Source organism: Lepisosteus platostomus, chromosome 4 (genome assembly GCF_059453375.1).
Source record: "Lepisosteus platostomus isolate fLepPlt1 chromosome 4, fLepPlt1.hap1, whole genome shotgun sequence".
In the NCBI taxonomy this organism is placed as follows: domain Eukaryota; kingdom Metazoa; phylum Chordata; class Actinopteri; order Semionotiformes; family Lepisosteidae; genus Lepisosteus; species Lepisosteus platostomus.
The window spans coordinates 9,432,992-9,447,641 of record NC_142614.1 but is presented as its reverse complement, the minus strand read 5'-3'; the positions used below and the strand labels follow the sequence as shown (position 1 = coordinate 9,447,641).

The window sequence follows — 14,650 nt, the reverse complement described above, 5'->3', positions numbered from 1 at the left end:
CATCACTGCTCAGGAAAACACAGCACAGTTACAGGAGAGTGCAGGGCAGCAGATCACTGCTCAGGAAAACACAGCACAGTTACAAGAGAGTGCAGAACAGCAGATCACTGCTCAGGAAAACACAGCACAGTCACAACAGAGTGCGGGACAGCACATCACTTCTCAGGAAAACACAGCACAGTCACAGGAGAGTGCAGGACAGCACATCACTGCTCAGGAAAACACAGCACAGTTACAGGAGAGTGCAGAACAGCAGATCACTGCTCAGGAAAACACAGCACAGTCACAACAGAGTGCGGGACAGCACATCACTTCTCAGGAAAACACAGCGCAGTCACAGGAGAGTGCAGGACAGCACATCACTGCTCAGGAAAACACAGCACAGTTACAGGAGAGTGCAGGAGAGCAGATCACTGCTCAGGAAAACACAGTACAGTTACAAGAGAGTGCAGAACAGCAGATCACTGCTCAGGAAAACACAGCACAGTCACAACAGAGTGCAGGGCAGCAGATCACTGCTCAGGAAAACACAGCACAGTTACAAGAGAGTGCAGGACAGCAGATCACTGCTCAGGAAAACACAGCACAGTCACAACAGAGTGCAGGACAGCACATCACTGTTCAGGAAAACAGTGCTGTCACAGGAGAGTGCAGGACAGCACATCACTGCTCAGGAAAACACAGCACAGTTACAGGAGAGTGCAGGACAGCAGATCACTGCTCAGGAAAACACAGCACAGTTACAAGAGAGTGCAGAACAGCAGATCACTGCTCAGGAAAACACAGCGCAGTCACAGGAGAGTGCAGGACAGCACATCACTGCTCAGGAAAACACAGCACAGTTACAACAAAGTGCAGGACAGCACATCACTTCTCAGGAAAACACAGCACAGTCACAACAGAGTGCAGGGCAGCAGATCACTGCTCAGGAAAACACAGCACAGTTACAAGAGAGTGCAGGACAGCAGATCACTGCTCAGGAAAACACAGCACAGTCACAACAGAGTGCAGGACAGCACATCACTGTTCAGGAAAACAGTGCTGTCACAGGAGAGTGCAGGACAGCACATCACTGCTCAGGAAAACACAGCACAGTTACAGGAGAGTGCAGGACAGCAGATCACTGCTCAGGAAAACACAGCACAGTTACAAGAGAGTGCAGAACAGCAGATCACTGCTCAGGAAAACACAGCGCAGTCACAGGAGAGTGCAGGACAGCACATCACTGCTCAGGAAAACACAGCACAGTTACAACAAAGTGCAGGACAGCACATCACTTCTCAGGAAAACACAGCACAGTCACAACAGAGTTCAGGACAGCAGATCACTATTCAGGAAAACACAGCGCAGTCACAACAGAGTCCAGGACAGCAGATCACTGCTCAGGAAAACACAGCACAGTCACAACAGAGTGCAGGACAGCAGATCACTGCTCAGGAAAACAGAGCAGTCCCAGGATAGTGCAGGACAGCGGATCAAAACTCTGAATACTTCTGCCCCCAAAGACCAGTGTCCCTTTCATTGCTTAACTGACAAATGGCTTATAAAAGAGCTCCTAGGCTGTCAGTCACTGGAGGTTGGGGGAGATGTGGCGTTAGAAGCCGTGTTCGGGGCTCTGCAGAACCAGGGCGGGAGAGCTCTGGGTGAGCTCAGCGCTCCTCTTTTGTGCTTGAGGAGGACAGAATCGTTCAAACGGCGGACAGTTCCCTGCTTAAACCTAGACGGAGCCAAACCCTGTCTGATTATGCCATGACTAAGAAACAAAAAGTGGAAGTTAAGTATGTGCCTGCGATGATGTACTGGAGATATAATTGCGAGCGCCAGCGGGTTCAGCCTGGGATTAGGTTCTGCCGTTGAGAGTCGGGATGGGATACAGAAACCTTTCTTTGCGGGGTTCAAGTAAAAATCGCACCAGCACACCGTACACACGCTAAATTCTGGGGAGATACAAACTTGTGCGGCAAGCAGGAGACTTCAGCGATACGCTTCTTAGAAAAAAACAACAACGATCTTCTGTCAAAAAAGGCGGAGGCTCCTTCTCAGAAGTCACTGCCCGGCGGCACAGCCTGGGGACATCGAACAACACGTTTCGTCCACACCGGCTCCGAGAGGCGCGCGCCCCGGCGGGCAGACCGCTCCGGACGCGCGCTGTCCTCTCTTGGGAACGCCTGCGCTCGTGCAGGGAGGGAGGGGGCGTGTGCGGGCCAGCCGGAGTCACGTGCCCGAACTCCCTGGATTAGCTATTTAAAGCTAAATCGCTCCACGCTCTCAAGAAATCTTTCCGTGCTGCCGTTCGGGCCGACCCTTACAGCCTCTGTGTGCGGGGGGGCGCATATACCAGTATTATCTGTATTACATGACCGGGGAGGATTTACAGCAGGCCAGTTATAGCCTATAGGCAGCGCCGAGTTGCAGAAGAAGACTCCTTTCTTTCCAGCAGAATCCCATACGTTGCGTCGCTTTGCTTTCTAAACATTTGTACTCGCGGAAGAACCAACCGGTAGGCTGTCTGTGGGCTTCTATCCTGCAACAGGTAAGATGAAGTGAAACTTCTCATTGGAGCCCTGTTCGTCCCGGGACTGTGAATTTAGGACACGCCTCATGTCCCGCACAGACTGGGATCCCGTGAGCGCAGTGGAAAGAAGGGGGGCGTTTTTCCTTTATTTGGTTTATAGACACTGTCAAAGTTTTAACCATCCCCGTATTTAGCACAGGGGCCTCACGCTCAGTTTCTGGAGGATTCTGGGTTTCAGAATCTCATAAACTAATTCGCTGCTTGATTGTAATTCTTCTTTCCAGGCTCTGAGGTGATGCAATGCACTGAACGTGTAATCAACTGTAAAAGACCTTAAGTAAAAGACTACTGCGTGTTGTGTACGTGCAGTTGACAAGATAATTAGGTCAACTGTTTAACTGATATCGCAGGCCGGATCAAAAAACCGAAGACCGCAGGACAGACTCAGTATCTAAAGAGTCTGGGGTCTTGTTTTGATCCCGCCTCAGAAGTCAATTAAACAATTAACTTAATTATCTTGTAAACTAGACATGTATAGGATTCTCCTTGTTGATTACAGAGGACATACATTCACTTCATTAAAAGCAGAGTTTAGCTATAGATCACCTCAGAACGCGGTTAGAAGTGGTCCAATCATGCAGTTAATTAATTAAGTAGACCGACTGTGCAACGGAGTAGGAGCGTGGAACAGGGAAAAAAAAGACTAAGCTCTCCAGGAACTGAGTTTGAGACGCCTAATTCTTAAAAATGTTAATATCGCTTATAAGGACAGTATCTCCCTCTTGTCCCGCCGGGGCGCTGTGACAACAGGGCGCGGCCGCGGAAAGTAAACTGGTCGTCCCTCAGCGCGTTCAAGTGGGTCATACACTGACCCACAAGCCCACGAAGCCCACTCCTGGTCCTGCAGAGCCCCGCGGTATCCAGGCGGTCACGATGCCCACGCCCTCGAAAACCCGTTAACGGAACCGGCCCTCGGCTCGATCGGTCTTGTGGCCGGCCGTGTCCAGCCACTGGGGAGTTCGAGCGACTCTCCAGAACCAGAACCGAGGATCACCGCCCCAGAACACTTCGCCACGCTCCTTCCGGGAAGTACAGGGCGTCCTCACGCGCTTAAACTAAGGTTCTGTCCCCCAGCCCGATCACCTTCCGGCTGTACTGGGTGTGCAAAACACAGAACCGAAATCTGCCCTTACATGTATTATTCTTTAAAACGATATACGTGCCAACTCTGCTTTTGCAATTGAGAAGAGCGTTTTTTTAAAAGAAACCGATCCGCGGAAAGCTCAAATTGCCAAATAAGGAGTACCAAAGGTAGACCGCTTCAGCGGATACAGAAAAAATAAACGAGTAATACGTTTTAAACGAGTGTGTGTGTGTGGGGGGGTACAGTCTCTCCTGTAAACGGCCGCAGCAGGCTGTGTTTCTGAAAGGCGGCGGCTGCCGAGCCCGTACTGTATCCGTCTGAGCGCTCTGCTTTGTGGCCGTTCGCCGCGGTCAAGCCGGACACGCCTGTCCGTGTCCGACTCCCCCAGTCACACTGTGCACGTCGCACGCGTGTGCGCGTCCACCACAGAGCGCGCAAGAAACACTCGGGGAATAAGACATCCGCTCTTCCCTCAAACAACAAATCTAACCCCCTGCCAGAATCAATACAGCTTCCAACCTCCGTCGAGTTAAACTCCTAGTCCGTAAAATCTCCATAGCGCCCCAGCCGCAGGATCGGAGCTTCAGTAACGCTGAGAGGAAAATAATGGATTTTATAAATGTTGTCTAATGTTTTATCACGCGTCTGGAAATGTTAATTGTTATCGTCTTTGGCAACACTACGATTAACTGGTCATGCCAATAAAGCCCATTGAATTTGAATGAGAGAGAGTGTGTGTGTGTGTGAGAATGAGAGAGTGTGTGTGTGTGAGAGAGAGAGTTAATTTGTATGTGAATCAATTTGTGTGTTGGGAATTTGTGTGTGTGTGTGAGAGAGAGAGAGGGAGTGTGTGTGTGAGAGAGGGAGTGTGTGGATGTGACAGACAGACTCTCCTGTTGTGCAACACTAAGCTGTCTTCAGCCGCCTCTCGATTTTGTACTCAGAGCTCCTTAACCTTTGTGCCCTGGAGTGGAGGAGCTGCTGGTGACTCCTCCCTGCCCTGCAGGTGCTTGTCAGTGGTTCCCCTGTGGAGCTGCGTGCTGCTGGGGCAGGGGCTCAGACCAGGCCGGTGTCCAGTCCTGGTCCACCTGTCAGCAGGCACGCTAGGCCTCTTTAGAGCAGCAGCACCTGACAAGCTGGGACAAGCTGGTAAACTGCTCCCATTCTGTGACCCAGTCATGTCCTGACTGAGGGTGGGAGACACCATAGTCCTCCTGGACCACGACTGGCTCCAGACCTGGACCAACACAAGTTTTATTCAGTTCAATAACTGCTCAGCTGGACAAGATGAAGCCTTTGCTTGTCATGAGGAATATGGGGATTTAATCAGTCCTATAAAACACCAGTGTCCTGGAGCACCGGAGAGCTGAAGTCAAGAGTCAAGGACACTCCCATCACAAGAACTGTGGTGTATGAGCCCTGCACATCATCTATCTGTCAGTGTTTGAAACAAACCGCTGTATTGGCTAATTAAGACCAATAGTAAAGGCAATTCAATAATTACAGGAGGTGCAAACGCAAAAGTCACGTAGTTAAAGATGAAAACATGAGGGTCAGAATGGTTTCATTAATTGGACTATTTTAATTGTTTTCCGCTCCTAAAGAAGAGTTCTGAGTTGCTTCTGAATTGTGCCAGGAGGAATCAAACCTCTGAACGCTGCAGCCTGAAAGCGATCGATTTGAAGGGGTGGAATCAGTAGACGATCGGTTCATTCTGGGGGTCAGGTTCTGTAACTGAGACACCCGCTGGGGAGTCTGGAGACCAGGCCTGGTGGGAGAAACCTAGCGGCAGGGTTTCTGGTCGATTTTATTCAGCTCACACGCACAGCTTTGGAAAACGGCCCACGTCCCATCAGTCAGTTTGGCACCAGAAGTTCACCCCTTAAATCTGCGCGTCTTTGCTCTCAAGGGTTAAGGGTTTGTGTTTTTCCCAGCCCAGTGAAAGCAGGATCAGGCTGATCTCCATGGGAAATGGCCGGTTTCCCTCTTTCTGTGGAATTAATGGCATGCCTCTGTTCCGTCTGTTTGCCCTGGCATGGTGCCCCTGCTCTTTCAGAAGGGTATTTTTACTCCGGGCATGGCGCCACTCGCTCCCACTGCCACACTGCCCAACTGGAGACGGAGGGTGTGTGGGAGACAATAACACTTTCCTAACCTCCTGCACCCTTCTGCCCCCCGCCGGCAGCATGTTCCAATGGTCACGCCCCCCGGCCACATACACTTGGCACCTTGGGAATATTTTCCTCATGGACTACGACACCACACAACTGAAACTGGACGCTGAAGATTCATCCATCCATACTTTAGGACCCGGCCAGGTCCTGGAGAGGGCTGTGGCCACCCGGCAACTCATCCCAGAAGGACAGGCTCTATGGCAGGGTGGCATCTTGGACGGACACGCGTGGGAGAATCTACAGGCGCCAGTTAATCTCACCAGCAGGACTGCAGAAGGTGGGAGGAAAGCCAGAGGCAAGGCCAACACAGTGGCGAGCCTGCAGACTCCACACAGAAGGATCCCCAGTCCCGAAACAGAATTCACGCTTCTCTGTTGTGGCGCCCCTGCTCTCACTGCGGATCAAATGCTGCTTTCCCAGCACACCCGTCTGCTTCCTTGACAAGCACCCTGTACATCTGTGCCGCTCAGCCTTCGCCGGGGCTGACCCGCTGCCTCTGCGCGGACGGGACGGAGGTAGTACGCCGACAGCCGGGACTCCTGGTCCTCAGCGGATCCTAGACCAAGGCCTGCAGGAGCAAGGGACCCGCCCACGGACGAACGGTTTCCCAGCTCGGGTCCCGGAGCAGCCCTGCGCCTCACTCACCGCCACAGGGAACCTTGCAGGAGCTACTCAACAAGCAGGCAATTAAAGCGTCTTGGAAACGAGCCGGTAAGACGGACCTCCAGTCTGCATTACAGACAAATCTTCTGTCGTGTCACGCCGGAGTTGAACCCCCTTCACGTTCACACCGGCATTCCCCACACAGGGAGGAATGGAATGGGACGCCTCCACGCCACCGTGATCGACAATGTAATCATTACTCCAAGCCAAAGACCTGGGCTTCCCCAGGCAAGAAAAGAGGAAAGTGTCAAGGGGAGACAGCTCCCACATGTCTCAGCGCGGACAGCTGTGTGTACGCTTTAATCACAGATCCTCAAACAGCACTGCTAATGTCTTGTGCCTCAGTCTCATCAGCTGTCAGCAGAGAAGCAAAGCTGGGCCTGGTTAGGGTTGTGATGGGCGAACTCTAAGCCCTCTGGACCAAACCAACACTCCTGTGTGGGGAGGACAGAGGACAGGAGCTGGTGGCTGAGACAGCAAACGGACATCCAGTCCTGTTTGGACATGAAAGATCCCGGGACACTGTCCGTAGGAGTGCTGACTCTGGATCTGTGCAGTCTGGCTTCCCTACAGCACCTCCTTCACTCAGCTGGTGCAGCAGAGTCTTCCTCCTCCCCCTGACCTGTGTGCAGGAGGGCGGCTGTGTGCAGCACTGCACTGTGGGGGGGTGAAGTGGGGCCCCTTCTGCATAGAAAGAGGATTTGGAATTTTTTTGGGCCAAAAATCACTACAGAAACACAATTAATGAATCACACCCCCAGATCGCAGGTATACACCAACCAGCTGTGGCATTTTTTTCACCCCACACAGTTTGCCGCTAATGAGCAGTGTGCTGCATTTGCACGGCTCCGAGTGTGGCGGCTCTGTTGCCACTTTCGAGAGGCGACGCTCATGTGCTTAAATAGCTGGGGGTGGGGCAGACATGATCCGGGCAGCTGAACTGGCTCACAGAGGCTCGATAAGCAGGGTGCTTCAGCCTGCAAGGCCCTGCTGTTTCCTAATGCCTTGCGGTGCACAGCGAAAAGCTCAGTCTAGACACGAGGACAGCAGTGATCCCGGCGTGCTGGGAGGAAGCAGGAGGCGCAGGGGACGCAGAGTGAAGTGGCTGCGCCCAGTGATCCGTGAGGCTCTGGGGATTCAGTGCAAGAGAGAAATTCGAGTCCCTTTTACGGCGCACAAAGGCGTCCCATTGTGGGGAGAGAGCTGGTCGCTGTCCATCACTGGGACTTGTGCCTGATCCTGGTTCTGGCCAAAATAAAAGTCTGCAGGAGTGCAGTCAGTGCCAGGACCCTGGATTCCTAACTGGTGAGCCAGTGTCTATTTGGGGAGGGTGGGAGAGGGGATGTATTAATATTGCAGCTCTTTGCCACCCCTGTGCAGCCTGACCCAATTCAGAACCAGCGAGCTGGAACATGTCTGTCCTGCTGTCTCTTTCTCTCCCAAACTGTCTCGCCTGTGCCTTTCCGTGTGTGCCTCTCTACAGTAGTTACACAAGAGCACAAGACAGGTTCCCCATGAGAGGAGCCCATAGAACACAGATCCCTCCAGGGAATCTATACCTGTCCATGCAGGTGAAACAGGCGTCAACATAGATCCCTTGAGGGAATCTATACCTGTCCTCACAGCTGAGGGAGATGTGGACACAGATCCCTTGAGGGAATCTATACCTGTCCTCACAGCTGAGGGAGATGTGGACACAGATCTCTGGAGAATCTATACCTGTCCTCACAGCTGAGGGAGATGTGGACACCGATCTCTCTGGAGAATCTATACTTGTCCTCACAGCTGAGGGAGATGTGGACACCGATCTCTCTGGAGAATCTATACTTGTCCTCACAGCTGAGGGAGATGTGGACACCGATCTCTCTGGAGAATCTATACTTGTCCTCACAGCTGAGGGAGATGTGGACACCGATCTCTCTGGAGAATCTATACTTGTCCTCACAGCTGAGGGAGATGTGGACACCGATCTCTCTGGAGAATCTATACTTGTCCTCACAGCTGAGGGAGATGTGGACACCGATCTCTCTGGAGAATCTATACTTGTCCTCACAGCTGAGGGAGATGTGGACACCGATCTCTTTGGAGAATCTATACTTGTCCTCACAGCTGAGGGAGATGTAGACACCGATCTCTCTGGAGAATCTATACCTGTCCTTACAGCTGAGGGAGATGTGGACACCGATCTCTCTGGAGAATCTATACCTGTCCTTACAGCTGAGGGAGATGTGGACATATCTAGGCAGGATATGTCTCCGGTGAAGAGAGACATTACCAGCAGGTCTGGTTTACACCCCTGTGCGTTTCTCAGAATCCAAAAACCTGACAAACTGGAAAGGAGCACCTTGCAGCCAGAGAATCTCCCCCAGGCAGTTTTTGAAAGATGACAGTGCTTGTGATGAAGTTATATTGACATATTAGCAGTTTGTTAACGTTTTTCCTAAGGGCTTTACCATTGCGCAAAACATCTGGAGCACACAGCTGGTTCCAGAGCAGACGGTATGATTCAACGTATTCAATCATTGCAGAAGAGTTGAGGTCACGACTCTGTATTGGGACAACGAGAGGAGACCTGGTGAACACAGGGTCTGCAAGGAGGACGGGGTTCTGTGCGAAGGGCCCATTTCAAAGACAAGGCTGAGAAGAATTAAAGGTACTTTCGCAGGGTGAGCTCACCTGTCTGCAGTGTAGTCATGTTTGTCAGCACGAGGACGAGGTCTCCTGTCAAACCCGGCTCTTTCATCCACCGCAAACACGCACGCCCGGCTTTCGAAGATAAGAGTGCAGAGATCCGGGCTCGCTGGCTCCTCAGAGCGAAAACTCGTGCTGTGCCGCGCTGTCTGGCAGCGGAAATCGGCTCTTGAGCTCTTGTCGGTGAAGTCGAGATCGCTTTCGTCTGGGGCCCGTGTTAAATTAAACACCCCCGCCTGGCTGGCTTAACACTTAACACAGGAAAGCGCTGAACGCGCTTTTCAGAAGCTGTTACCCTGTAGGTGTGAATTTGGAACATAATAAGTAGCTTTTTTTGTGGTGCATTTTAAAAAAGCATTTTTTTGTGTGTGCTGCATTTTAAAAAAGCCCTCGCGTGTAAATTCGTCATTGGAGAAATCGCGTCACGCGCACGGGTTTGAAAGATAGAACACGAGATAAGAATAAATAAAAGCAGTAAGGTCTTGCCGCTTTGACACTCTAATCCTGCCAGCTTGTTTTGAATGAGTCTTCACGGTCTCACCGGACAGGACAGGCGTTCTAACACAGGAGAAAACCTGTGTCTACCTCTTTCCCAACTCGGTTTCTCTCTGTTTAACAACATACCCCTGAGGGGATTTAATTAAATAAAGACGGATCATAAAAACTGAAGGCATATGTGGCCGCGCATTTGTGTTTTTTTTTTAACGTTACAGTACTTGAACACCCTGGTGGACATTGAATTCATCCCTGTAGCTTGACTGAATCTTTTCATTCTCTCCTTCACTGTTCCCCTGTCTTCCTCTCTGCAGGGATGGGTGTGAAGGGGCTGCACTGCTTCCCTTGGTATCGCCGCTGCAAGGACAAGGACCGGAGCAAGGAGCCAGAGCGCCCCCCACAGTCAGGTAATGGTACTGCACGAGTCGAGAGGGGACTGGGGAGGGACTGGGGCGTGGCGACCCGGGTGTGTGCTTGGCCCTGGTTTTAGAAGTACTGGGCTCACTTCCTGGGGTGCTGGGGTGGAGTTTGTATGTTCTTCCTTTGCATGTTTGTATGCGTCCTCCTGCGGGTGCCCCAGGTTCACAGTCCAAAGGCATTCTGGGAGGATAGGTGGCTTCTGGGAAAATTGGCCCCAGTGTGAGTGTGTGTCAGTTCGGCCCTGTGATGGATCTGTGTCCTTCCCAGGATACACCCTGCCTGCTACCCATTGCTTGTTGGGATAGGCTCCGGCTCACCCACCCTGAATAGCACGAAGCTGTTAGAAAATGAATGGATGGATGTATCAGTGACTAACTTATTTGTCACCAAGAGGTGGTCAGAGTAGGGAGAATCCAGGTTTCTTTGGAAGGTATAATTGAAGGCCTTCCCTCTTTCTCACGCTGTGTAGAGGTTCTCTGAAACCGTGATCCAGTGCTGTTACGTTCTGTTTTAATTTTTGACTCCCCTCCCATTTTTGGAAGTGGGCGTGTCCCTAAATTGGGTCTGTCTCTGGATTGGTTGAAGAGAGCGGTCCGGTTTTAAATGCCGGTACGGGATGTCCCGAGAGCGTTTTAGAAGAAGAAACGGCGAAAACGCGAGACGTATCAGATTTATCTTCTTGGCTGTGGTGCAGGGTTGGGATTGTTGTGGCTTCCGTGGTTTTTTGGGGTTTTCCGTTACAGCTTAGTTCAGATAGAGCAGACAGATAGCTTGCGGAAGACTTTGGTTTGGCTTTGCCGCCCCTTTCTCGGGAGACGGGTTTAGAGGATATTGGGTTGTAGGATAGTGTCAATAGTGTTGTTTTCTGTTTGTTTGTTTGCGTATTTCTGGCCGTTAAACCCTGGCTCACGTGTTAGTCCCCATTCGCCCTGAGACTGAGCCATAGTGGGGACGTAACAAGTGCAATAAGGCCCATGACAATCGAAAGCTTTTTGACTATGGCCTGTCTGAACCACTGACACGCATGCTCTGACGTTTCTCCTCCTCTCCAGAGGCGCCCCCGGAGGGCAAAACGCGCCTGTGCTCCACGACCTCGGTGAGCAGCGAGGGCGAGGGCGCGCAGGGTGGCCAGCTCTTCCTCACGAGGAAAGCCCGCGTCTCCTTCCGCCACGAGATGGACTCCACCATGAACGCCATTGACGCGACCTACTGACCCCGCGACCCCTGACCTCTCACCTCTGACCCCACCCCCCTGCAGCTGGGCAGCGAGAGGAGAAACCGAAGGCGAGGGGGGAGAGACAGAGGTTTAAGAGGGAGGAAACAAGGGAGCCCTGTTTACATCATTAGTGCCAATAAGTACATTTTGTTTCTTCAGAAGTCTCTTCCGTTCCACATGCTGTTGCCTGTGTGTCTGTGGGCTGTCACAAGATCATGGGGCGGAGGCTAATTTAGGGAACTCTGGTCCTCAAGAGCAGAAGAGACTTCGTTTTTTTTATTCAAAACGAGATTAAATTGCTCTAATTCAGCTATTTACAGTTCCAGGTCACAGTTCCATTCTTGCAGGTCTATGTCCTTGTACAGGGTGGGGCACAGGGTTGGAGACCCCTGCACTAGCGACTAGCCGAGCTGAATCCAGCAGAAGTAATCCACACTGTCCCAACTAAAGGTGCGTTGCTGTCCCTCACTGCTTTGAAAAAATCAGGATTCTCAGAATGGAGAAATGGGTCTGCTCGGCTCATCCTCGCGCAGTCCCAGGGCCCTGTGGGATTCACGGACAGGCTGCAGTTTCACCCCCGGGCACAGCTTGTTGGCGAGAGCATGGAAGGACGCCCACATCTGAGCGTGCACGATTTCGCCTGAACACGGAGGTCCAGAAATCTGCTGTCCGTTGAAAAGCAGCCAGGAGGCATCCCAGGAGCTCCTCCTGGGGATCCGTGCTGGGGCCGGTGCACCTGATGCTCTCTGGGTGCAGGAGCAGGGCTGTCACCCCCCCAAGTTAAATCCGGCCTTCCAGAGCTCGGGCTGCAGGGACAGAGCTGGCGTTCCGCTGGGAGCCCAAAACCTGCCGTTGAGGGCTTGAGATTGTATTTCACTCGTGTTATTGTATGAATAAGAACTGTTCGGTTTTTAAATGTGTATATATATATATGTCTGTTCTCAGATCACAGTTGAATCTTGATTCTTTGCTTTGTTACATGTTTGTTACCAGAATTCATGATCTGAAATTCTTTTTTGGTCCCTCTGGCACTGTTATTGCTGATGTTAGCAAAGAAAATAAATGGAATAAACTCTATACAGTAGTCCAGGGGATGGTTGCATTGACAAGTACAGCATTAAATAGAGATCTTTCCCTCTTAACTATAAGGGCACTGACTTCAGTATTAAAAGTGGATCATCTTTTCTCTAGTTACAGTACTGCTGGCTGTGCAACTTCCTCAAACCACTCTGGCAATAGGTCTAGATTAACCTATGTGTCCAAGATATTGTAATACTGCAAATCTCAACTCCTGCCTTTATTCATGTTGCAATAATAAAAACCACCTAACCTGTGAGTCTGCACTTTCTTTAATCATGAACCTGCATCAGCTCTGCTGTCTGTAATCCCACCTCATCCCCTCTTTCTCTCATGATCTTCACTGCCTCCTCTCGTTCAGCATCTACCAGTCTACCTCACTTTCTGCTGTACCATCCCTCCTGTCCACTATTTCGCAGCCTCCCCTGCTCCCTCCATCCCTCCTGTCCTCCTCCATCTCCCAGCCCCCCCTGCTCCCTCCATCACTCCTGTCCTCCTCCAATACCCAGCCTCCTATGACCTCAGCTGTCCTCCTCCATCTCCCAGCCTCCCCTGCTCTCTGCTGTCCTCCTCCATACCTGTTATTTCTAATGACACTCCAGGTCTACTCTTCTCTCTTAAGTTTCTTTTCAGTGGCCTCTGACAAAGGCACACGCTGCACAGAACACACCGATACACTGTTGTAACCTCACCCTAGGTGATAGAAATACAGTGATAAACAAAAACTGGTGAACTGACAAAAGCACTAACACACACGCAAACTTCAGCCCATCTACCAGTAACAACTCACTCCTCCGCTGAGCTGAAGACTTGCTTCCATTGGCCAGGGGGAAACGGCCTTTGGGAATTTTGCATGCTGTGACTAACCTGTATCTGTAAGTCTCCTGACTGCAGTTTGTGCTTTTCACATTTGTGAGGATCAACCACAGTACAGAACGGCACTTAAAACATACTGAAATAATTACATTAACACATTTTATTTTAAACCTGGGCAATATTCCTGTTTGTACGAGTGTGTTACAGTTCATATTTACTAAACCGCAGAGCCAGTCAGAAGTATAACTACAGGTGTAATCCAGGTGATCTGTGTCTGTCTCAAAACTACAGTTGAAGAATGCTCCAAAACAGATGTCCTAATCTTGCGAAGCATGGAACTTTGAAACAAAAAAAGGAAACGTGATCTTAAACACAAGTAGTCTTGTCCTCTCCTTCCTCTGGACTGCGGGACTCTTTCCAGTCAGGCAGCGGGGAGGGCAGCCCCAGCGTTCACTCGCAGGAGGGGCCCTCTTGACGGGAGGCGCGGCGGGGTCCTGCAGGCGGCAGGTCGACCAGCCCCTGGACCATGTGGGCGATCCGGGTCAGGCCCTCGTCCTCCAGGATCAGCTGAGAGGGGCAGAGAGAGTCCTGGCAGGGGGACAGAGGAGGGAGGTCACCAGGAATCACCGGGCAGGTCGCACACGACACCACGCCCCACCAGAGATGCACCCTCCACACCAGCCACCCAGCACAGCCCCACCCTGCCCGCACACAGGGAGAGAGGGAGGGAGGAAGAAAAGTGGGAGTGGATCAGGGGGCGAGGAACAGAGCAGCAGAGGTAGGGATAGAGAATACAGCCAGAGGCGACACACAGATTTTCAAGAGACGTTGGAAACTAAGATTTTTCTACTCCACTAGCATTCAACCTGTGTTAGTTCCACCCCGAGCAGCCAGCCTGACAAGTTTCACCCAGCTGACAAGTCAGAAATCTGAGCTTCTAACATGTTACTTCAAATTGTTCTCTCCTTACAGGAACCTCAGGCTCCAGTTTCAAGGTAGAGAATAAGGTTTCAAACAAATGAACAAAAGTGTGTGCACCCATACGTATACAGCAAACACAGCAAAAATAATTAACATTGGTTAACAACCAGGAAAGATTATGAAAACCATCACCAGGATTAGGATCAGGCCCTGAACCCCTGTCCCTTTAAAAAGGAGTTGAGTTTGATTAATGGATTATAATCAACCTAATTATGTTTTTTCTTCTTCAGCCTGGCTACTCCCATTTTCAAGAGCACCCCAGCATGCAAGTTCAAACCAGCAGGGCAAATGGTCAGTGACTCACCTCCTCCACATGATGGCGCTACAGGAAAGGGGACTCCAGAAACCAAGGAAAAAAAAACATTGCGTGGACAAACCAGCCCACCACTCCAGTCTACACAGTTCAGACATCTCCGTGTTCTGCACGATCTTAAAGCAAGACCACACCCCCACCCTAG

At 51.2% G+C, this 14,650-nt stretch overlaps 1 protein-coding gene and 1 long non-coding RNA gene across 2 annotated transcripts in view; one reads left to right on the top strand and one right to left on the bottom strand.

The window, feature by feature from the left end:
• The first annotated feature begins 2,209 nt into the window (after window positions 1-2,209).
• On the top strand, window positions 2,210-12,654 carry LOC148672495 (uncharacterized). The gene is made up of 3 exons (XR_015935793.1): window positions 2,210-2,533; window positions 9,997-10,089; window positions 11,155-12,654. It is a non-coding gene; the product is annotated as an uncharacterized LOC148672495 (long non-coding RNA).
• A 699-nt stretch (window positions 12,655-13,353) lies between these two features.
• The window catches only part of lrch4 (leucine-rich repeats and calponin homology (CH) domain containing 4), a 35,587-nt gene continuing 34,290 nt past the window's right edge, over window positions 13,354-14,650 (bottom strand). The window contains exon 19 of the mRNA XM_088628253.1: window positions 13,354-13,799. Within this exon, the coding sequence (XP_088484379.1) occupies window positions 13,662-13,799 (138 nt within the window). The 3' untranslated portion in view covers window positions 13,354-13,661. The remainder of the gene's footprint in view (window positions 13,800-14,650) is intronic.